This window comes from Lepidochelys kempii, chromosome 5, assembly GCF_965140265.1.
Source record: "Lepidochelys kempii isolate rLepKem1 chromosome 5, rLepKem1.hap2, whole genome shotgun sequence".
NCBI classification, from domain to species: Eukaryota; Metazoa; Chordata; order Testudines; family Cheloniidae; genus Lepidochelys; species Lepidochelys kempii.
In genome coordinates this window covers 125,247,420-125,271,617 of record NC_133260.1, presented here as the reverse complement: position 1 = coordinate 125,271,617, position 24,198 = coordinate 125,247,420, and the positions used below count along the sequence as shown (strand labels likewise).

Below are 24,198 nucleotides of genomic sequence, written 5' to 3'. Positions count from 1 at the left end.
GTTCCACCAGCCTGGGTTTCCTCACCCTGTCTTAGCGGTGCCAGGCCCCCAAGCCTTCTCCGGCACACACACAGGTAGGGACACACCCAGCTGCAAATGGACACACAGACACGGAGATCAGCTCTTTGTGGAAAGAATCAGCTCGGGGATTCACCCTGCACACGCGTGCACACCTCCTTTGGGGTATAAACCCAAAATAATATTGTCCTGTGCTGCAGAGAAATCTATATAAGGTAAGCTCATAAATTCGTCCCTTCCTCAATGTGGAAGAAGATATGCACAACTTCTCCCCCCCACCAGTTATAAATTGCACAAGTTGGGTTTTATAATAAACAAAAACATGTTTATTAACTACAAAGGGCAGATTTTAAGAGATTCTAAGGGATAGCAAACAGAACAAAGAAGATTACTAAGCAAATAAAACAAAACGCATACTAAGCTTAAGATCTTAAAGAGACTGGTTTCAAGAAGTAATTTCTCACCCTAAATGTTGCTTTTAGGCAGGATGCAGAAATTCTTGAAAGTTAGCTACCCTGCTTGCAGCTTAAATCTTCAGACACCATATTCACAGACCAGATCCCTTTTCTATCCTGGGCTCAACTCTTTCTTCCTAATGGCCCATCCAGGCTGATGGCCTGCTGTCTGGTGGGTGTTTCCCAAGTACATACAGAGTTGTAATTGTTACATAGCCAGTATTCCTAACTTTAGATACAGAAATGATACATGCATAGAAATTGGATAATCACATTCAGTAAATCATAACCTTTCCAATGATATCTCGCATGGCCCATATTGTATAAAACATATCTTAGTTATGCCATATTCATATCATAAGCATATTTCTATGAAGAATTCAGGGTGTAAAGTCACAGCAAGAAAAAAATAACCCAAAAGTAGCCACTAAATCATGTGCAAATTATGATCCAATATTCTAAAAACATGCCAGTGACCATATATTTAAGACATGCTGTTGTATCCTGTGCCTTTATTTAAACAAAAGAAGACAGGCACAGACTCACTGAATCATAGAAATATAGGGCTGGAAGGGACTTCAAGAGGTCATCTGGGGCACACTGCCACGCTGGGCAGGATTTAATTATGCACTCTGGTATAAGACCAGTGATGTGTTCTGCTCCTCATAGGACCCTGGATATGTACTCGAGTGGCTCCCCATGCTGCTACGACTTCACAGCCATTATTATTTGCGCTAGCCGGATCCAAGGTAGCTGGGGTATGTCTATAGGGGTGGCAGTCACACTTCTGACTGTAGTGTAAAGATACTCTGTATCTTTCTGCCTCCAGCCCCAGCTGTAAAAAGGAAGGAAGAATTCCCCTCTGTTATGGGGTATTCACAAAGTGCCCCAGGATCTCAGGTATAGAAATGAGCACCATGGAAAGTCCTATACAACATTAAAAACCAATGGCAGTTCAGCACATGCACCCGAGGGCAGAATAAGGCCACCAGATGATAGAATCAAGCTTTTCATGGGAGTGGGAGGAGAATACCGAATACAGCTTGTTCGCTCAGACACTCAATTCTTTGAAAGATGGAATGAAAAATATTAAAAATTGTGCTGTCTTTGAGCATATCCAAGAGCTGTTTGTTGGGCAAAGCTTTTGACGGATGTTTTAATAGGGAAATGGCAAGCCCAATAGCAAGGGTTTTTAATGAATCTAGAAACTCAGGGGTCGTATCCTATGCCTGGAGAATTGCAAATATAGTACAGTACCTAAAAGGAGGAAAAAGTGATCTGGGAAAATACAGGCCCATTAATTTGACCTCAGTTGTATGCAAGGTCAGAACAAATTTTGAAAGAGAGACTAATTAAAGACATAGAGGTAAACAGTAATTGGGATACAATACAACATGGTTGTACAAAAGGTAAGATCATTGCAGACTAACTTGAGAGAAGATAACTAGTTTTCTAGACACAGAAAAAGCAGATGATCTAATCTCCCTGGATTTCAGGAAGGCATTTGATACAGTTCCACATGGAAATTATTAGTTAAATTGGAGAAGATGGGGATTAATATGAGAATCAAAAAGGTGAATAAGGAACTGGTTAAAGGGGAGACTACAGTGGGTCATGCTGAAAGGTGACTGTCCGGCTGGAGGGGGAGGTTGCCAGTAGAGTTCCTCTGGGATCAGTCTTGGGACCAGTGTTATTTAATGTTTTCATTCACGACCTTGACACAAAAAGTGGGAATGTGCTAATAAAATCTGTGAATGACCCACTGCTGGGAGGTATTGTCAATATGGAGGCGGACTGGAATATTATACAAGAAGATTTGGAAAATCTTGAAAAATGAAGTGATAGAAATGGGATGAAATTTAACAGAGCAAAGTGCAAGGTCATGCACTCAAGGACTAAGAAGAATTTTTGCTATAAGCGGGGGACATATCAGTTGGAAGTGACAGAAGAGGAGAAAGATCTGGGTGTATTAGTCGATCACAGGATGACTATGAGCTGCCAATGAGATGTGGCCGTGAAAAAAGGCTAATGCAGTCCTAGGATGCATCAGGCGAGGTATTTCCAGTAGAGAGGGGGAAGTGTTAGTACCATTATACACGGCACTGGTGAGACCTCATCTGGCAAACTGTGTGGTCTCCCATGTTTTTAAGAAAGATGATTTCAAACTGAACTGAAACAGGTTGCTGAGAAGGCTACAAGGATGATCAGGGGAACGGAGAACCTGCCTTAAAAGTAGGTTTCAGAGTAGCAGCCGTGTTAGTCTGTATTCTCAAAAAGAAAAGGAGGACTTGTGGCACCTTAGAGACTAACCAATTTATTTGAGCATAAGCTTTCGTGAGCTACAGCTCATTTCATCGGATGCATTCAGTGGAAAATACAGTGGGGAGATTTATATACATACATACTTAAGGTGAGCTATTACCAGCAGGAGAGCGGGGAGGGAGGGGGGGAGGAATAAATATCAGCCAGGTAGAGGAGTTATTTAAGTTAAAGGCCAATGTTGACACTAAATCAAATGGATGTAAACTGGCTATTAATAAGTTCAGGCTTGAAATTAGATGAAAATTTCTAACCGGCAGAGGAGTGAAATTCTGGAACAGCCTTCCCAAGGGAGCTGTGGGGACAAAAAAGTTACAAGACTGAACTTGATAAGTGTATGGATGGGATGGTATGATGAGGTTGCCTACAATGGCATATGGCCCATCCATGAATGCTTTTAGCAAATATCTCCAAAGGCTGGAGATGGGGCACTAAACTGGGAGGACTCCGAGTTACTACAGACAATTCTTTGCCAAGTGTCTGGATGGTATGTCTTGCCCACATGCTCAGGGTCCAACTGATCGCCATATTGGGGGTCGGGAAGAAATTTCTCCCTAGGTCAGATTGGCAGAGACCCTTGGGGGGGGGCGGTTCACCTTCCTCTGCAGTATGGGGCAGGGGTCACTTGCTGGTTTGAACTGGAGTAAATGGTGGATTTTCTGTCACTTGAGGTCTTTAAATCAAGATCTGAGGACTTCAGTAACTCAGCCAGAGGTCTGTTACAGGCGTGAGTGGGTGAGGTTTCGTGGCCTGCGATATGCAGGTCAGACTAGATAATCACGATGGTCCCTTCTGGCCTTTAAGTCTATGAGGGGATTTTTATGTTAATAGCAGCAGCTGCTATAATCTCCTGATATGGTGATGACGGTTTTATCATGAAACATAAAAAAAAAAATCATGCAAAACCTAAGTGTTTTGTCCAGTTCAAGATATGGTTAAGCTGTAATATATACAATCTGGAAAAATAAACTGATTTGTAGATAATCAGACACATGAATAAAAAGGCAAATGCTAATGATCTATGCTAATCAGTACTGAAATTACAGTTCTAATGCCAAACAAGAAGCAACTTAATTCAGCTAACTGCAGAGCTGCATTGGAAATTGAATAGCATTTGGATTGCTCTCATGCATGAAGGGTTTCTCTTTGCCTCTTTTATCCCCTTGTTACTTAAACTTCTGCAGTAACAAAACCTGAGCTGAAAGGCTTCGTGGCTGACCAGGTGTCTTGGGACAGCCTTCAGGTTCAGTCAGTTTGGAATCCCAAACACTTGGTAATTTTGTTTGGCCCAGTACCGTCACTGAGTTTGCCCAACATGACTCTCTTAGACATTTACTACAGTCTATTGGAGGTCCCTTCCAACCCTGATATTCTATGATTCTATTTTAATCTCACTTGTCCTACCCTTCGGATTACTTCAGAGAGTCGCTGCGGAGACAAGCTGGCTGGAAGAATGTAACCATACAGGACATTAACCGGTCAGGAGCGCACACCTTATTGTCACAATGCCCCCAAGAAGCAGGTCCCAGAAGACGAGCATCTGGCCTAACTCAGCCTGCGCACAACTGCAGACGTGCTGGTCAGAAAGACGGAAATACTTTCAAGAAGTAGCCAGGATGCTGTTCTCCTCTTCCACTGAACGCGGACAGACCACAGTCACCAACGTAGCGTGAGGGCTTGGGGTCCTATCTAACTTGTCACGGAGCCCATGTGATCAGAGAACATCTGTGACTAAAAATGCCTTCTTCCATCTCCAGCTCGCTAGGAAATGTCACCTCTTCCTGCCAGACAAGGACCCGCCCACAGTGATCCATCGCTGGCCAGCTGGATGCCTGTAATTTGCTGTACCTGACACTGAAGATGAAAGCAATGCGAAGGCTCCAGCAGATTAAAACAATGCAGCTGTCCACCTCCTGCATGGGCTAGGCCATTATGAGCCCTAAAGTACCTCCGTGGCCCCACGTTGTTTCCACTGCCAGCATGTCCTGAACATCGGAGTCATTAGTGGACCAGGTCCCAGTTTCATTATAGAGGCTGCATTTCTATCTATGTAATGTCAAGACAGCGTCGCTCCTCTGTGAAAATGTGGATCAGAGAACCCAGGATGAAGCACGTGAGAAACAGAGATAAGGGTTTCACAGCTGAGAGGATCTAGCTGTGACAGCAGCTTCAAAAGAGATTCGCTCAATGCAGAGTCTGGCCATCTTCAGGAAAAGCTGCCAGGCCTTCCCCTTTGATAAAGCCTTCACACCATAACCAGAATGATTCACAACTCAACACAACCTCAAACAACGCCCACATAAACAAAGACAGATGGGCAGAAAACTCCAGGAATTAAAGAGTGAGGGATGCAGATACTGTGCTGACAGGTGCTAATGCAAACGGTCTAAGAAAGAGACAGACTGAGATCTGTTCTGGAATGAGCAGCTTAATGCAGAAATACTCCCGTACCACAAGCTACACAAAAACCCAAAGGTTATTTGGGCCTTGAGGATGAACCTCTAAATATTTTCAATCAAAATAAAGCAATGTGGCACGACCATGATCCCTTGCAACACAGAATCTCAGCAGTTCAGAACAGAAAAGGAGAAAAAGACACATAAACCCAAAAGATATTTCCCGTTCACATTCAAACAGCTTCTTTAAAGGCAACATTAAAATTCTTGGATAACAATATTTCCTATCAGATCCTTGCCTGAAACAGATTGTTTCAAATAATTCTGACTCTCCCCGACACCTCTGCACATCTGATAAATGAACATCTGGAAACTGCTTAGCACCATCACTACTATCCCATCTTCGTAGCAACGACTTAATTACGGATGAGCTAGCACTTCCATTTCTAACCCCTGTTTTCGTCCCAGAAGGAGCTATTGTTTCGAGCAGACAATGGAGATGAAATTTGCAAGACAGGCTTCCTTTCCCCAAAGGAGGCTGCTCAACTTGTCTTACACACCTTGAGAGCTCTTGTTGCTTCCTCAGCTGCTACCAGACGTCCTGATAGCTACAGTGCTTTTATCCTTCTGTGCTTGGCTAGCAGGCTGGGGCCATTCCTGGTGGATGTGAACCTTGCTATGCTTATCTAAACCTTTCTCATGTCCAGGCTGAATGACTTCAATGCAGTATATCTGGAGCTACACCTGAACCACTCAGAAACTTCAGTGAGTACAGAATGGAGTCTTTCGGCAGCTTATTGAGCAGTGCCTCTCTCAAGAAGCATATTTAATGGTGTGTTACAGCCAGCCCTGAATGCAGTGCTGCAAACAATTCTAGGTGATGGTATTGCCCTACTGCGACATTCTTCAGGGTACAATCTGGACTGTTGAACAGCAGTGTCCCCTTAAGCCACCAGCCTAGGATGTCTTTTATAAAGCTTTGCTGGTGAACGGCAAACCCCTCCAGATTCTGCTCACATGCAGCCCCTAGCTGAATACATGAGTGCTATTCCCAGCCGCCCATGAACTATATACAGGGCGACACCCGCATATCCCTCAGTCCCAGCCTGGCTCCCCAGAAATGTGCATCTTGTACTGTTCAGCAGCCCACTGGACCATACAAACTCATAGTTAGTCAGTCATTCCAACCCTGGGTAATGAATATGCCCGGTTTTCTGACCTGCTCTGTGGCCTTCATGACACAATGCAAAAACCATCCATTTCTCCAGGTGTCTGATGCAAAAAACCTGTCTTTTTGTCTACTGACATTTAGCTGACGGTGACACTTATTTTGAGGGCTTGAGAAAAGTAATGTGTTGTCAGTTTGAGCTCTCTGTGTGATATTTATTGTGTTCTTTAGATATGGTTGGTGTCTTGGTTAGGTACACTGGTTATAATTAAATAAATAAATCTTGCCATGGACTGTGATCCTCTCACTTCTCAAACTATGGGGACTGGGCAGCACCTACGCAAAAGCCCTCCAAGCAAAAGAGGTTGACGTAACACACGTTTTGTATTTCAGACTGCAGTGGTGACTGTCTCCTGCCACAGGCCCTGACCTTCAGAGTCACCAGTGGCCAGCAGGACACTTTCCTTGGCATATGGGAGGATGGGAGGTGGCCCTAGGCCATCAATTTGTGCAGCACCCTGATTTCTCAGCATAGCCAGTCTCGATCTGTTAGATCATAGAATCATAGAATCATAGAATATCAGGGTTGGAAGGGACCCCAGAAGGTCATCTAGTCCAATCCCCTGCTCAAAGCAGGACCAATTCCCAGTTAAATCATCCCAGCCAGGGCTTTGTCAAGCCTGACCTTAAAAACCTCTAAGGAAGGAGATTCTACCACCTCCCTAGGTAACGCATTCCAGTGTTTCACCACCCTCTTAGTGAAAAAGTTTTTCCTAATATCCAATCTAAACCTCCCCCACTGCAACTTGAGACCATTACTTCTCGTTCTGTCATCTGCTACCATTGAGAACAGTCTAGAGCCATCCTCTTTGGAACCCCCTTTCAGGTAGTTGAAAGCAGCTATCAAATCCCCCCTCATTCTTCTCTTCTGCAGGCTAAACAATCCCAGCTCCCTCAGCCTCTCCTCATAACTCATGTGTTCCAGTCCCCTAATCATTTTTGTTGCCCTTCGCTGGACTCTCTCCAATTTATCCACATCCTTCTTGAAGTGTGGGGCCCAAAACTGGACACAGTACTCCAGATGAGGCCTCACCAATGTCGAATAGAGGGGAATGATCACGTCCCTCGATCTGCTCGCTATGCCCCTACTTATACATGCCAAAATGCCATTGGCCTTCATGGCAACAAGGGCACACTGCTGACTCATATCCAGCTTCTCATCCACTGTCACCCCTAGGTCCTTTTCCGCAGAACTGCTGCCTAGCCATTCGGTCCCTAGTCTGTAGCTGTGCATTGGGTTCTTCCGTCCTAAGTGCAGGACCCTGCACTTATCCTTATTGAACCTCATCAGATTTCTTTTGGCCCAATCCTCCAATTTGTCTAGGTCTTTCTGTATCCTATCCCTCCCCTCCAGCGTATCTACCACTCCTCCCAGTTTAGTATCATCCGCAAATTTGCTGAGAGTGCAATCCACACCATCCTCCAGATAATTTATGAAGATATTGAACAAAACCGGCCCCAGGACCGACCCTTGGGGTACTCCACTTGATACCGGCTGCCAACTAGATATGGAGCCATTGATCACTACCTGTTGAGCCCGACAATCTAGCCAGCTTTCTACCCACCTTGTAGTGCATTCATCCAGCCCATACTTCCTTAACTTGCTGACAAGAATACTGTGGGAGACCGTGTCAAAAGCTTTGCTAAAGTCAAGAAACAATACATCCACTGCTTTCCCTTCATCCACAGAACCAGTAATCTCATCATAAAAGGCGATTAGATTAGTCAGGCATGACCTTCCCTTGGTGAATCCATGCTGGCTGTTCCTGATCACTTTCCTCTCATGCAAGTGCTTCAGGATTGATTCTTTGAGGACCTGCTCCATGATTTTTCCAGGGACTGAAGTGAGGCTGACTGGCCTGTAGTTCCCAGGATCCTCCTTCTTCCCTTTTTTAAAGATTGGCACTTTAAGATCTTCGCAAAGGAGATTAACGGGAGACTCTGATGTACACAAGCAGTACAAAACTGGGTGCATCTGTGCGGCACAGCAGGGGTTAATCAAGGTCAGCCAAATCAGGCAAGTGTGGAAAGAGGAGAGGCAGGGTCTGAGGTGTCCCTATCTTTCTGTGCTCCTAAACACCAGGGTCTCTGCTTGAGACTCCATGCAGTTTCCAGGCAGAGTGCGAGCTGCTAATTCTGTCACCTTGTTGCACGACCCTTGTTACCAGCACGGAGATTTGAAACCCGCACAGCTGTGTCTCGGTGCCACTTCTTGTGGCACGCCACTAGTATTTTACAGGACTGCGCCACGAGCTACTAACCCACCTGGGTCCCATCGCACACGAGAGATGAACAGAACTGGGCAAAAAAATTTCAGTAAATAGTACATTTGCTAAATAATGCATTTTTCAGGGCATCAGAACTATTTGTGAATTCAGGAATATTTTCAGCCAGAATAACTTGGAGAACCCCTATCTTTTGAAATATCAGTCCATTCTGACATTGCATTTTTGAATCAACATTTCGTTTCAAAATGACGTTCAAAACATTTCATTTGACTTGAATAACTTTTTTGGTTTGGGTTTTTTGTTTCTGCAAGAAAAATTCAGTTTTGCTTTGAAACAAACCACACTGGGGGCCGGGCGTGGGGGACATTTTTCAGTCTGGCTACTGAACCGAACTATCAAGTTATTTGCTCGGCTCTAGTGAAGACCCAGCGACTTCAGCTATCTCTTCCATTGTGCAGCTGCCAGTCTCCAGTGACCTAGATTTCCTCTCTGTTCCGATACGGAAGAGTTCCATGATTTTCTCTCCAGTTGAGAGTTCTCTCCTTTTCCATTTCCAGAGAGGCTTTAATTAAACTTGCTAAAGGCTCCTGGTTCCTTTTCACTTCCTCAATGCCAGTCGTCAGTCTCCACATGTTCCAGTCACGGGCGGCAGATGACTAGCCCCTTCAGGGAGGCTAGCCCCTTGTCCTTGTCCCTGTCCCTTCCACCTGAGGCCCTGCTGGAGCCCCGAAACTGCTCCCCTGGCTGGTCCGTCCCAGGCATCCGCCCCGGGATGCCACTGCCCCAACCCAGGCCCTGCCCGCCAGCCTGAGCCCCGAGCTCCAGGCTGCCAGCTGGAGCTGAGTCCCTGCTGGCTTCAGGGGAGAGGGGGAGCAAGGGCTGGGCCATGGCCTGGATTAGGGGAGACTTAGCCTCCCCTGGCCTTTACTGCCCCCTGCCCATGGTTCCAGTTTCTTGATCATTTGCTCTAGCATTATTCAGATTCCCTCTAATATTTCTCCTGTCTAGCACAGGGGAATTTAGGTTTGGTTGTATCCTTCGCATCCATCAGCCCAGATTCTCAGACGGTGTAAACAGGCATAGTTCTGTTAACTTAACTAGGTCATGACATTAGAATGATAGCAACCTCCCTGGACCACAGAGCCCCAAATCACGGAATGTGTTTAATGTTTTCCACTAGTTCTTTTACTTATTACCCTTACTTTAAAAATATATGTATTTAACCTCTGAGGTCAAGTCCTTCCATTCCACACTTGTGTTCTTCCAATAAAGCATTTATACTCTTCATTCTGCACGTGGTTTTAGTCCTCGCTTGTGTTTTCTTTCTAACCCAGATTCCTCTTTATTTATGCATGCAATGATCCTTTCACCCTCTGTGTAATTTTTTGCTGGAGGGTGTGCATAATATTCATTCATTTCCCGTTTGGCTGTCAGGGCCTTTGCATTAAAAAGCACATGTGCTTTCCTCAGACACTCCGACGCACCCTGCACGTCTCACGTATTTCCGAGGTGCACCATCGTTGTTTAGTCCATTACAGGTCTAACTAGACAGACACCAAATAACCGAGAGCCAACAACTTCAGGGTGCGTTGTCACCTTTGCAGCGTGAAGGTGTAGTCCCAGGACTCACATCGCTACTGGGGCAATGTAATACACTGACACAATCACACCTCAGGACCTTACTCTGTGATTATTCTGCAAAAAGAGAAGGAGGACTTGTGGCACCTTAGAGACGAACCAATTTATTTGAGCATAAGCTCAATTATTCTGTGGCTTTCTGTGACTGCATCTGATAAACTGGCCCTTCAGGATTGAAGCTGGATTGGAATTTCAACCACCCCAAAACCAGATTTATGGCTGCTTTGCATTGCTAGAGTGGTGCAAAACTGCCAGGAGGTTATGGTGAATCGGGCTGCTTTCCACCCCATCACTGTGACTCAGGGCTGGTCTACACTATGGGGGGGAGGGGGTCGATCTAAGTTACGCAACTTCAGCTACATGAATAACGTAGCTGAAGTTGACGTACTTAGATCTACTCACTGCGGTGTGTCGACAGGAGACGCTCTCCTGTTGACTGCTTATGCTTTTCATTGAGGTGGGGTACTGGAGTCGATGCTAGAGGGATCGACAGTCAATTTATCGCATCTACACTAGACACGATAAATTGACCCCCACTGGATCGATCGCTGCCCATCGATCCATCCAGTAGTGTAGACAAGCCCCTAGACTCTTTAAAATGACAAGTCTTCAGATTTTTGAGGTATTGCAATCATGAAACATTTGTGAAGTCTTCACAGACAGGTGGGAATACCTTGACTTTGTTTAAGCAAGTTAAACAGGCAGAATGTGAACCCCGATGCTCACTATCAGAATAAAGAGGGATACAGAAAGAAACAAAATCCCGTATTTCTAAAAACATTTCAACACCAATGCCAGTTTGCCTGTATCTTACAATAACATTCCTTCTATTACACCACTAGAGTTCTGTCTTTAATGCAGTCTTTTGCATTAGGTCACAGAGTGTAGTTGCAACTAATCTTACTTAACTACTCAACAGAATGAAAACAGGTAGCTGTCCATCAAGATTGTCAGTTACTATAATGGCCAGCAAGGTTTGGGTTTAGGTTGTCTTTTCAAATGTCCACTTATAGGAAGCTACCTTTGCAAAAATATTGACATTTCACTGTTTTCAATTTAAGTTTACCTGACACTGCTTCCCTGTGACACCCTGTATGCCATGTTCACCACTTCTATATGGTTATGATATATTTTGTATAAAGTATGCCTTGTGAGATATCATTTGAAAACTAATAATCGACTGAACGTTATTGTCCAGTTGAAATGTGTGTAACATCATTGCATGTGAAATTATGTGATTTTGCTATATGATTATTACTGAAAGATGTTGTTGTTCTAGGTAACACCCACAAACCATTTTCTCAGAGACAAAGGCACACTAGCACGCCAGCAAAGTGCTAAAGAGCCATTACCTACTGAATTGGCCAACCACCAGGAGGGGGGATGGTATAAACAAAGAATTTACATTTCATCCCAGAAATGCTTCAAACCTCACACATATGGGAGGGAGACTGTTTGTCTGCACTCCAGTGTAGGGTAATCCTCAAAGAGGGGAGTGGGATATAGAATGGGAGACAGTGACTTCCTCCTCACCTTTCCCCCTCCATCTCTACTCACAGCAGCGAGATCCCTTGAAAGACAAAAGAAGCATCACTGAACTGGGGGACTGGTCCTATCTTGCAGGTTTTCCAGACAGTACAGACTCCTGTAAGCTTGTAGTGAGAAAAACTCCTTTTTTGCTTTTAAACCTATTAGCCTTGGTAAAGTTTAGGAATTAGCTTGTGTGTTTATCTTTTTATTTCTTTTGTAACCAATCCTGATTTATATGCACATATACTTGTAATCACTTAAAACCTATCTTTCTCTAGTTAATACACTTGTTTTATTGTTTTATGTAAACCAGGGTGTTTTGGTTGAAGTGTTTGGGAATCTCTGCTTAGGGCAACAGGGCTGATGCACAATCATTACCCAGTGTTGGAATGATGAACCATCTATGAGCTTGTACTGTCCAGTGGGCTACTGAGCAGTACAAGACACGCATTTCTGGGGGGAGGCAAGGCTGGGACTGAGGGATATGTGGGTGTCACCCTGTATCTATTCATAGATGGCTGGGCATAGCATTCATGTACTGAGCTGGGAGTGACTTTACATGCTAGTGGCTGTGAGTGAGAAGAGCCTGGAGGGGTTGCTGTTCACCAGTAAAGCAGAGTAAAAGGCATCTCAGGCTGGAGAGCTAAGGGGACACAGCAGTTCAATGTCACATTCCCAATTTAATGCAAACGGAAATATCAGATTTTACACACAGTTAGCTACAACTACTCTGCATAAAAATAGAACCATGAGCTGTTCCTGGGGTATTTATGAACAGTGCTCTGCTTTAACGCCAGAGCGAAAAGAAGCTCTGTTATACACGTCTTCTGTGGGACCTGTTAGCCGTGAAAAGCCCAAACCAATCAAAATTCATACCAACCAACTCAAAATCAGGTTAAAACTCCATCCTTAACTCACCCTGTGTGCCTCGCAGGACAGGTGGAAATTAAGGTCACCCCTCATCTCAGACCACAGCCATATCTATGCGCAATGGAGAAACGAAGGATTGCGGGCCAGTGAGTTAAATCAATTCTTTTGAGCTTTGTAGAGTGGATGTCGTTCCCAAACATGAGCTAGCATGCCAGAGCTTAGCCTGGTGTCATTTCACGGGAACTGACACACTCTAAAACTAGGATGTTATAATGGAAACACTGCACAACCTCAGCTGAAGATGTTCTATGTGATGTATAGTCATAAGTGAGCTGTGAATATCAGTACTGGATTCCACAGTACACTTTTCGCCCGTTCCTTTGAGTCCCCTTAATAAAAGGGCTAGGTTATAAAGAATTATACCCAAAGAAATGTAAGTCCTATAACAATGCACTACATTACTGAGTGGCAAAGGCCCTCTTGATTTCTGCCATCTCCCAGCAGATCAAACCTGTGTCAGGAACAAATCTGCCCCAAAGGCTATTTTTACATCTAGCTACTGACAAAAGTTTACTCCCAATTGTGACAATGGCATTGGTTCCAGCTAGCAGTGTGTCCCAGGGCAGGCGGAAAATGCTGACTATTTTGGGTAGCAGTGTCTCTTTAAGGATATACAAGCAATGCCAAAAGTGGCTATGAATAATGTTATTAAAGCATTGTTGAGCTCCCCGTACTAAGCAGGGATTATTCTAACTGCTCCTGGGTGAACGTGAGCCCACGCTCACATCCACAACAATCCCTTGCTTAATTTCCATGTTATGAATGCTGAGATTTGGAGGGGTGGTGTGGGGGAGGGCATTTCTCAAGCTCCCCGGGCGCACTGTTCTCTCCGCTTTATGTGACACATTCAAGAAGCTTTACATGCAGATGCCGAGGTATGAAAGAATTTCTGAGATTTTCATAGGCTGAATTGCCACGGAGCGCTTAGCATAACAAAGCGCTCTTGTCTAGTAAACCCAGCAGCCAACACACTGATCTAATAAAGACTTTAGAATAAGAGTTTAAAGAAACACGCACAAATAGCTGAGAAATGATAAATCCTGAACGACCTTAATGCGGCAGCAGAGTAATGTGGTGTGACAGCCGTAACGTTTCAAACACTAGCATCTAATCCACTTCCAACCTTTAAAAAAACATGAGACAGTCAGGAAGTCCTGATCTGCAAAAGCACAGGGCACCTGTGGCTCCTACTGACTTCCCTGGGGCTGGCCTGTTCACTCTTCATTTAGGGCCAGGTTTACTAACCCAAAGACCAATATTCCACACCTCGAAGTTAGGCTCTAAGGGCCAAACCCTCAACAGTATTCGGTCACCTAATTCCCATTGAAATCAATGGGCATCTCAATACCTTGGAAGATCTGGGCATACGTTTCCATATTTAAGATCCTGAATACATGGCCTGATTTCATAGTTCAAAGCCAGAGGGGACCATTATGACCATCTAGCCTGACCTCCTGCTTAGCCCAGGCCAGAGAACCTCACCTAGTGATTCCTGGTTCAAGGCCATAGCTGGTGCCAGAGCCAGAGTCTCTTTTAGAAGTCTCCCACACTCGATTTATTGTCAGAGGCAATGAGCCCCCACAGCTCCCAATGATGCCAAAAGGATCCAATCACCCCCTCCCAAAGGGAAATTCCTGATGGAAACACTGAGGTTCACTCCAGGGGTTACCCCATTCTCCACCCTGACGGAGGAGTTTCAGACCTCGCCCGTGGGGAGGAGCACGTGGGCTGGGGCTTGGAGTCCTCACCAGGGCGAGGCTCCGTGGGAAACCATTCTGTGCTGCCATGTACCCTGGAACCGTGGTGTGGGGAGCAGTATGTGCTAACAGGGCTTTTTTCCCTCGAGCTGTCATTGGCTCCCATTCCTGCTTGGGCCCTGCCCTTCCCCTCCCATTGCCCAGTGGGTACAGGGCATGGAGGGGTACTGACACTGCCTTTAAGAGTATTAAGTCCAGCATGAATTTCCTAATGGAAATCTCCCAGGTGAGGGGGAAGGGCCATGCCACGAACCACCAGCAAATTCTTAGAGCATTTCAGAGCCCAGGGCCCTGGTTTAACCTCCGCTGCACCAGATCAGCCTCTCCACATCTAGGTGACACACATCAGTGGTGGCAGAGGGATCAGGAATAGCAGCCAAGCAACAAAAACTATCTTTGGATAGCACTGCCTGTGGCTGCTTCCTTTCCACGTGCTCGCTCGGTCCAAGCCTCTCCTACTCACTTCACGGAGCCCTCCCATTGCATGACTTTAGATAGAGAAAGTAAAGTTACTACTAGTACTCCTACCAGTACTGTCTGTAATAACACTTTAATATTGGAATAAGCCTGGAAAAGTGAAAGTTCAGGGTTCACATTTTTCTCCGTGTTCTCCCTCCTCCTCCAATCCGGCTGCGGATGTGGCTAGGCTCCGCGCTCCCTCCACCCCGCCCCACCCCGCACTCAGCAGGGGCTGCAGTGACTCCCCACTAGCTTGCAGCAGGAGGAGGCGAGGGAGAGAAACAACAAACAAATGTGACAGTGAGTTTTCCCTTTCCAAGCTTTTATTAGCTCTGAGTTTAAGCTGTTTGTTGTGCAGCCAAAAGAGGTGAAAGTAAGCCGGCACTGAATGCTCCACTTTCTTGCCGGTACGCTGCTGCGCCGGTTTTTACCGGTATGCTGTCCCGGCCCGTACTGGCTTACTTTCACCGCTGTATCCAGCTGAATTGCCATGTCACAAAAACCGAGACACCAACTTTCAACTCTCTGCCTCTGTTACCCATCTTGTAACTGGGGGCAAATAACTGTACAGTAACTCCGCACTTAAAGTCGTCCCGGTTAACGTTGTTTCGTTGCTGATCAAGTAGGGAACGTACTTGTTTAAAATTGCGCAATGCTCCCTTATAACGTTGTTCGGCAGCCGCCTGCTTTGTTCACTGCTTGCAGGAAGAGCAGTCCGTTGCAGCAAGCTGGTGGGCGCTTGGAACCAGGGTGGGCCGGCAGCCCCCCATCAGCTCCCGCTCCCCTAAGTTCCCTGTGCGGCAGCTGCCAGCAGGCTACCAATTGCCGGCAGTTCAGCTGTCCCTCCTGGCACGGCCATGTGCTGCTCCTGCCCTCTGCCTTGGAGCTGCTCTCCAGAGCCTCCTGCTTGCTGTGCAGGGGGCGAAGTGGGGGGCTAATGTCAGGGTATCCCCCTCCCCCCGCTCCTGTCCCCTGCTTACCCCATCTCCATAGAGCAGGGCGGGGGGGGGAATGACAGGACAGGGCTCAGGACGGAGGGAACTTGCTGGCCGCAGCTGCTCTCTCAACTTCCTGATATATTTAACAAGGCAGTGTACTCAGAGTGGGGTCAGCGCACTAAAGGGGGGGGCAATGCGCATCTCTCTCTCTCACACAGGGTATGTGTCTCTGTCTGCCATGCTGTCTCCCCTCCCTCCATTCGTGCTGCCTTGTAGAACGTGAGGCTCCATTAACAACGAGTTAACCCTTGAGGGCTCAGCCGAGTGCTAGGTCATCATTTAGCCGTAAGGCATTCCCTGGGAAATATCCACCCTCTGACTCCACCACCTCAACAAAGCTTCACAATCATCATTGCTGTGTACAGTATTAAATTGTTTGTTTAAAACTTATATTGTGTGTGTGTATATACATATATATAAAATATAGTTTTTTGTCTGGTGAAAAATTTTTCCCTGGAACCTAACCCCCCATTTACATTAATTCTTATGGGGAAATTGGATTTGCTTAACATGGTTTTGCTTAAAGTCACATTTTTCAGGAACATAACTAAAACGTGAAGAAAGGAGTTACTGTATCTGAGGGAAGGAGGCCGAAATAAGGACTGTACAATGCTGTTGAAGTCCAAGGGATGAAAGTCAGTCAGTAGTTGAGGTAAGACTAGAACTCAGGACCTAATGATTGGTTTTGTTTACAGCTTGCTAGTTCTTTGCTTTCTTCCCTTTGGTAGTCTTAAATGGCTGAAGTGGATGCTCGTACTTGTTTCTTTAGATTCTTCCGTATTTAGTGGCATTTCAGATTTTACAGATTTTCTTCTAATACGTGTCATCCTTAAAATGCTCATCTGTGCTGACAAGCACAAGCCCGGGGCCTCATTAACACGCTTAATGTAAGGCCAGCTCAAATTCTCACACAAAATTGACATGCAAATAACTCATGCTGTAGTCGCAACTGACAGCACCTTCCCATATAACAAACTTCCACAAGTCAAGAAAGCTGAAATGCTCTGATCAAGTTCTAGTGCTCCATAAGGTTAGAAGCACAAGCTGAACTGACCCTGACCCGCAAACCCTGGTGGAGGAATACAGCCTGCTCAAAGCATTTCAGCTTTCGTGGGGAAAACACGGGCAGGGTCCATTTCTGTCTTTCCACTGAACAAACGTGCAATCCTCTCCCCACTTTATATTAGTCAAAAATAGCCAGAGGGATTTTTCTCAAATACTTCTAAAAGGCACAAGTAAAATATTCACTTTCGGGCACAGACCTACCATGAAAACCATCTGCCCCAAAGTTGACTATTTTGTAAAAGTTTAAGTAACAAAGTTTTAATGGAATCTGATTTGCAACCTTAGCTACGGCAAGTGTGACCTGTACTTGTTATTGCATATTACAGTACTAAAACAGATCACGAGGAAAGAATATTGTAGAGACAAAGCCAAGCTCACTGGGATCTACTGGTACAAGACTAATTTATGAATATCAAATTGTGCTCACATTGGCACTGGATTTAGCAGAGCTTTTGCCTAATCTCTCACTGGCTGAGTCAGCGAGAGGATTAAAGGGAGTATCAAAAGCGCTGCAAGAGATGAAAGGAGATCAGGCATTTATTCTTGTAATATTCAGAGCACTGTAAAGAACACTCTGGGTGACAGTGGCTCAAAGGTTTCTTTTAGGACTGTTCCATCTGACAGGCGATTCCTCACTGTAAGAGTGCAGCTTCCTCCGAAGGATTGTACAAGAACCTGGGCTTGTCTCTGGAAAAGGGTCTAAAGCCTTTGAATCAATGTGATTGTTCCCAACTAAAGTGCTGATGAGAAGGCAGGGAGCGGAGCTAAGGAAGCACTGTTTGTGTACGCCCAGGGGTCCAAACCTTCAATAACCCAGTGTTCCCCGCTACAATTCAGGATGTTTAAAAGCCAGAGCGGGAAGTGTATTTTAAACAGATCTCCATGGGCACCATTCTGTCTCAGAAATGTTCCAGCTACACAATGAGAATCAAAACCACATTTAATTTAGGAGCCCTTTCCTTCTATGGGCTTCAGGGATGCTCATTAAAAATAAACAAACTCAAAGGGATGGTTTGATTACAAATAGGAAAGGAAGCAGCTGGTACCCAGGCCTACCCAGTCTGCATACAACCCATCCCCCAGGGGGAACTGTTAAAAAATATCCCTCTGATTACAACTGAATAAATTAGTGCCCTATGGTCATACTATAACGAGGTACTCATTTATAGAGAAATACCCCCTCCTTGTTGCATTTTCGTCATTATGGAAACAAAAGGAGGAAGATGCAAGAAAATGTTGCTCGACGCTGACAGCCACCGTTCAGTAATGAGGTGGTTGTGACACAAATCTGCCAGTGGAAGGAAGTGCAAAGGCTGACAGTCCTTCGGTCACACTCTTGTGGACAGGGAGACTGGCATAGCATAAGGGATGCTCAGAATTGCTTGGCTTTTGTCCTGCACATAGGGGCTGAAACTAAGGGTGCTGCTGTGGTTTCCATCACATGTAGATTTTACAGTTCGGTGCAATGGCTCTCAGCAGCCGTACTACACCAGTCGTTTCTGCAATCAGATCCGCAGACAGACTCTGGCGCCCATGCAGTGACCTTGCTTAAGACTACAAGAACATTAAGGCCCCGATCCTGCAGTTGGCTCCTTGCAGGCAGGCCGGCCCCTTCAACTCCACAAGGGCCACACACCACCTTACAGGGCCTTAATGTTATTATATGGATAGGAGCAAATCCCACATCTCGCCCCATCCTAGAATCACAGATTATAGAATCATAGATTATCAGGGTTGGAAGGGACCTCAGGAGGTCATCTAGTCCAACCCCCTGCTCATAGCAGGACCAATCCCCCAATTTTTGCCCCAGATCCCTAAATGGCCCCCTCAAGGATTGAACTCACAACCCTGGGTTTAGCAGGCCAATGCTCAAACCACTGAGCTATCCCTCCCCCCACTGAGCTATCCTCTGTCCATCTGCAGGGCAGAAGGCTCAATATGCAGGAGGATGACATGTAGGGAGCCTGCAAAGGGAGTTCTGCAGCGCCTGTGTGCAGAATCCAAAGGGCTCCATCCCCAGCAATGGGCAGGGGTGTTTTGGGAGGCAGAATGGGGCACGCCCAGTGAATCTGCAACTATACAATATAGGGGAATTGCACTTGTCTCTGAGGTTAGTGCACCACTGAGACTGCAGGAGCAGGTGGGGAGCACTTTTTTTGTTGGGGTTGTGAGGGGGACAGCAGAGTGCATTTCTGGCAGAGGTCCCCTGTGCTTTTGGCTTTGTGCAGGGTTTAGGATTTGACCTCACTGGGGTGTATTTAGTTTTCTGGGAGAGGAAGGGAGAATTATCCTAGGCATTATTTTCATGGAAAGTTTTACATTTTGAGTATATACGGATTTAACTGTACATTAAGAATCTCCTAAGAAAAGATTCCGCTGTGTCAAGTTTTAAGGACTGAAATCTCCTGGCCAATTTAAACTCCTTTTCGAAATACTGAATGGGATTAAAGCGTCATAAGATTAGTAACTCACCTCAGTTCATTTACATCAAAATTTCCAGTTGCTCAAGTGCAAAAAAAAAAGTCTCTAAACCTGGTAAACTTCTATTGTTTTTTCTTAAAACACTAAAGGAACTTTGAAGTGGCCAAAATGGTTCTATTTTCTTTTAAATCCATGGCAATTATTTTGTTCTTAGCATGCCAAATTCCAGTTCCAAGTCAACTTTTATTACCAAGTTTTCAACTCTGAAAATGCAGGTTAATTACTGAAACATTAACAGAGTTAACTGTCCAAACAAGCTGATTATATGAAGGCAGAGAGCCATTTAAAAAAAATATTAAAAGCGAGCATGTCTAATCTGGAATTCCATTCTCTAATATGCTAGGTAATGTCTCTCCAGTTCTCATCACTTAAAGGCTCAAAACCCAACCTTTGCCTTTCAGAGGCATTAGCTGTATTATGAGTTTATTTGAAGAATAAGTTACAGTCAAGGAACAGAATAATCCTGCATGTGCATTTGGAGAAAAGATTTTGAGAGATGTGCTTATTATACCCCTCCAGTGAACCATTTCAAAAAGAAACCCAGAAAATTACTTTTTAGGAATGCTGCTTGCAAGACAGACCAGAGAATTAGCACTTGAGGTACAGAACTTCAAATTCTGGATTATGACATTGACACAGAATGAACCAGCACCTAACCTTAACTCATTCATTGCCAGACCATATAACTGATATTTCAAGATTATATACTCTCAGCTGGCCTTTTCAGTATTATTTTCTCACTCTGGCCCCGATTCAGAAAAGCACTTAAGCACGTGCTTAGCTTTGAGTACATGAGTCCCATTTTATGTGCTTAAAGTTAAGCCCGTGGTGAAGTGCTTTGCTGGACCAGGCCATGAGTGCTCAGCACCTTGCAGGATCTAACCCAGAACACTGAATTGACAAGTGGCATTATTACTTTTTGGTAAATGTCTCTGGCCAGTTCAGAAGTGCAGTGCTGCCTTTCTCTCCGTTAATGGCTGTGGGAGGGCAGGGGGGTTGAAAACACAGAGTGAATGGGCTCTGTTCACCACTGCAGAATTCCTGCTCTAGGTTCCCCGTGTTGGAAACGCCTTCCAGAGCAGAGGCTGCCCTAGGGTATGCCATCTCTAACTCTCACTCCACTGCGGGGGACCCAGAGCGGGCTGACTAGCAGGGGCTCTGGCCTGGGAGGGGCAGCAGGATCCCAATGCTTCACAGAGCCAGCAGTCGGAGCTTTATGCTGGGATTTAAAGCTGCCCCCCTCTGGCAGGACCTCAGAGGCCCTCGGACGCAGGGGAAAACACAATGCACCCCCTGCAGCCACAGGGTGAATCAAGCCCCCCGCCCCGCATCAGTTCATAAGGCTGTATCCATAACCACTTCTCCCACCATTAGCCCCCGTGGAGTATTGTCACAGCACTCCCTGGCCCACCCACCTCAACCCACTCCCCTCAGTCTCCCCTCAGACCTCCTCTAGCTATTACTGCCTGGGGAGGAAGGCTTCTTCTGCTCCCCCATGGGTATCTTGAGGAGAGGAGTGTAGCCCCCCTGATGACCCACCAAACCCATCCACAGCCTGCAGCTCTTGTCCTGCTCCCCCACAGCCTCAACAAATCCACAGCAGTCTGGCCCTCACACACAGCTCACGCTGGGGGCCAGAAGTGCATGTAAGGGGGACAAGGAGTGAGCAGGCCAGCTACTGTAATGCTCGCACCTTGCGGTGTTGCTGTAGGGCATCACAATGGTGACAGTCAATTCTTAAGAACACATTAGTACATGTGAGGCATCCTGCCCAGCTCACCTTGCCAAGAGACTGCACAAGCATGGCCAAGTTCTCCCCCCAGACCCCACCTGGCCTCCTGTGCAAGGCTGGGCTCGCACCCGCGCCTGCGCTCACGACAACACTTCGACCCCTCCTCGCACAGGGGCTGAAAAGTGCATCTGCAAAACTCACTTGTCCGAACGGGTTTTTGCGGGTGCAAATTTGCACACGCACCTTAGCCTTGTTCAAATGCACGTGCGCCGTTGTTTGTACCTCCAGTGCGCGCACACACGAGTGGCGGCTGGGACGGAAATGGCACCTCAAAGGCCAGCCCGGTTTAAACCTACACTAAGTAACACGGAAACAATTCAAACATTAACCCAACCGCCCCGGGAAGCGAGCCTTCCTTTGCCAAGTGCCCTGAGATCGGTGCTGAAAGGGTTACTGCTCTCATTACAAACACAAAGGGAGCCGGGTCCTGCACAAGGACGGAAAGACACCCCCGAGCCCGAGGGTTTCCAGGCAGCGTCCGGGAGGGGAGCAGGGCGCAACCGCCCGGACAGCCGGCGCATTTGATCCCAACCCCGGGGCAAGGGCTGAGGCCGCCCGCTGCACCCGAGCGCTGGAGCCCCGCGGGTCCGTCCGTCCGCCCCGCCCAGCGGATCCAGCCCCCCCCCGGGGATCCCCGGGCTGGGGAGAGCGGGCGCCCCCGCTGGACCCAGCCCCGGCCGCCCGCCCGCGCCCGGCCCCGTCTCGTCTCGTCTCACCCAGCCGGCACTCGCCGTCGTGCGCCTTGCGGAGGCGCCGGGGCAGGGCGCAGGCGCTGGGGTAGGAGCGCCCGTCCGAGCCGCACACCGCCCCGTCCTCCTTGCACACGCAGCGGCCGGTGCCCTCGGGCGCCCCCGCGCCCCGCGCCTGGCTCACGCACACCAGCCCCGGGCCGCAGCGGGGCCCCCGCGGGCCCCCGGCGCCCCGCCCGCCGCAGCGCTCGCCCTCGGCGCCCAGGCAGCGCGGGCAGCAGCCGCACTCGTCCCGCGCCGCCAGCTCGGGCGCCGGGCAGCGCGCCGGGGGGCAGCGCTCGGGCCGGCAGGGCCCGCACCCGCCGCCCGCGCCCCGCCGCGCCGCCAGCGCCAGCAGCAGCAGCAGCCGCAGCCGCAGCCAGCCGGGCCGGGCCATGGTGCGGGGCAGGGAGCGCTCGGCAGCCGCTGGACAGCGCAGCCAGGCAGTGCCGGGCGCGGCCCCTTCCCGGCTCAGAGCCCCTGCTCCCCCCCGCCCGGGCTGGGACAGCCCCCGCCCCCTGCCACCCCCTAGCCCAGCCCAGCCCCCTGCTCCCCCCCGCCCCCTGCCACCCCCCAACCCAGCCCCCTGCTCCCCCCGCCCCCTGCCACCCCCCAACCCAGCCCCCTTCCCCCCCCCCGCCCGGGCTGGGACAGCCCCCGCCCCCTGCCACCCCCCAACCCAGCCCCCTGCTCCCCCCGCCTCCTGCCACCCCCCCCCAAGCCCAGCCCCCTGCTCCCCCCGCCCGGGCTGGGACAGCCCCCTTCCCCCCCTGCTCCCCCCGCCCAGCCCCCTTCCCCCCGCCCCCTGCCACCCCCCAACCCAGCCCCCTTCCCCCCCCCGCCCGGGCTGGGACAGCCCCCGCCCCCTGCCACCCCCCCAGCCCAGCCCAGCCCCCTGCTCCCCCTGCCACCCCCCAATCCAGCCCCCTGCTCCCCCCCCAGCCCCCTGCTTCCCCCACCCCCTGCCACCTCCCAACCCAGCCCCCTTTCCCCCCCGCCCGGGCTGGGACAGCCCCTGCCACCCCCCCAGCCCAGCCCCCTGCTCCCCCACCCCCTGTCATCCTACAGCCCAGCCCCCTGCTCCCTCGCCCCGGCTGGGACAGCCCCTGCCACCCCCCAACCCAGCCCCTGCTCCCCCCGCCCGGGCTGGGACAGCCCCCGCCCCCAGCCCCCGCCCCAGACCAGCCCCCTGCTCCCCCCGCCCGGGGTGGGACAGCCCCCGCCCCCTGCCACCCCCCCAGCCCAGCCCCCTGCTCCCCCCGCCCGGGGTGGGACAGCCCCCGCCCCCTGCCACCCCCCAACCCAGCCCCCTGCTCCCCCCGCCCGGGCTGGGACAGCCCCCGCCCCCTGCCACCCCCCAGCCCAGCCCCCTGCTCCCCCCACCCCCTGTCATCCTACAGCCCAGCCCCCTGCTCCCCCCGCCCGGGCTGGGACAGTCCCCGCCCCTTGCCACCCCCCAACCCAGGGCTGGGACAGCCCTCGCCCCCTGCTCCCCCTGCCCGGGCTGGGACAGCCCCCGCCCCCAGCTCCCCCCCCGCAGCCCAGCCTCCTGCTCCCCCCGCCCCGGCTGGGACAGCCCCTGCCCCTTGCCACCCCCCAACCCACCCCCCTGCTCCCCCACCCCCTGCCATCCTACTGCCCAGCCCCCTGCTCCCCCCGCCCGGGCTGGGACAGCCCCCGCCCCCTGCCACCCCCCAACCCAGCCCCCTGCTCCCCCTGCCCGGGGTGGGACAGCCCCCGCCCCAGCTCCCCCCCCAGCCCAGCCCCCTGCTGCCCCCACCCCCTGCCATCCTACAGCCCAGCCCCCTGCTCCCCTCGCCCCGGCTGGGACAGCCCCGCCCCTTGCCACCCCCCAACCCAGCCCCCTGCTCCCCCCGCCCGGGTTGGGACAGCCCTCGCCCCTGCTCCCTGCCCAGCCCAGCCCTGTGCTCCCCCCGCCCGGGCTGGGATAGCCCCCGCCCCCTGCCACCCCCCAACCCAGCCCCCTGCTCCCCCCACCCCCTGTCACCCCCCAACCCACCCCCCTGCTCCCCCCACAGCCCAGCCCCCGGCTCCCCCTGCCCTGACTGGGACAGCCCCTGCCAGCCCACAACCCAGCCCCCTGCTCCCCCCACCCCGTCTGGAACAGCCCCCACCCCCTGCCATCCTACAGCCCAGCCCCCTGCTCCCCTACCCC

General features: G+C 49.5%; 1 protein-coding gene across 2 annotated transcripts in view; it reads right to left on the bottom strand.

The window, feature by feature from the left end:
* The window catches only part of IGFBPL1 (insulin like growth factor binding protein like 1), a 49,103-nt gene extending 26,598 nt beyond the window's left edge, over window positions 1-22,505 (bottom strand). Inside the window, exon 1 of one of the 2 annotated variants that reach the window (XM_073346314.1) lies at window positions 22,011-22,505. In XM_073346314.1, coding sequence (XP_073202415.1) covers window positions 22,011-22,419 — 409 coding nt within the window. In that variant the 5' untranslated portion in view covers window positions 22,420-22,505. The remainder of the gene's footprint in view (window positions 1-22,010) is intronic. The other variant, XM_073346313.1, reaches the window with a different exon arrangement.
* Window positions 22,506-24,198: the final 1,693 nt, after the last annotated feature.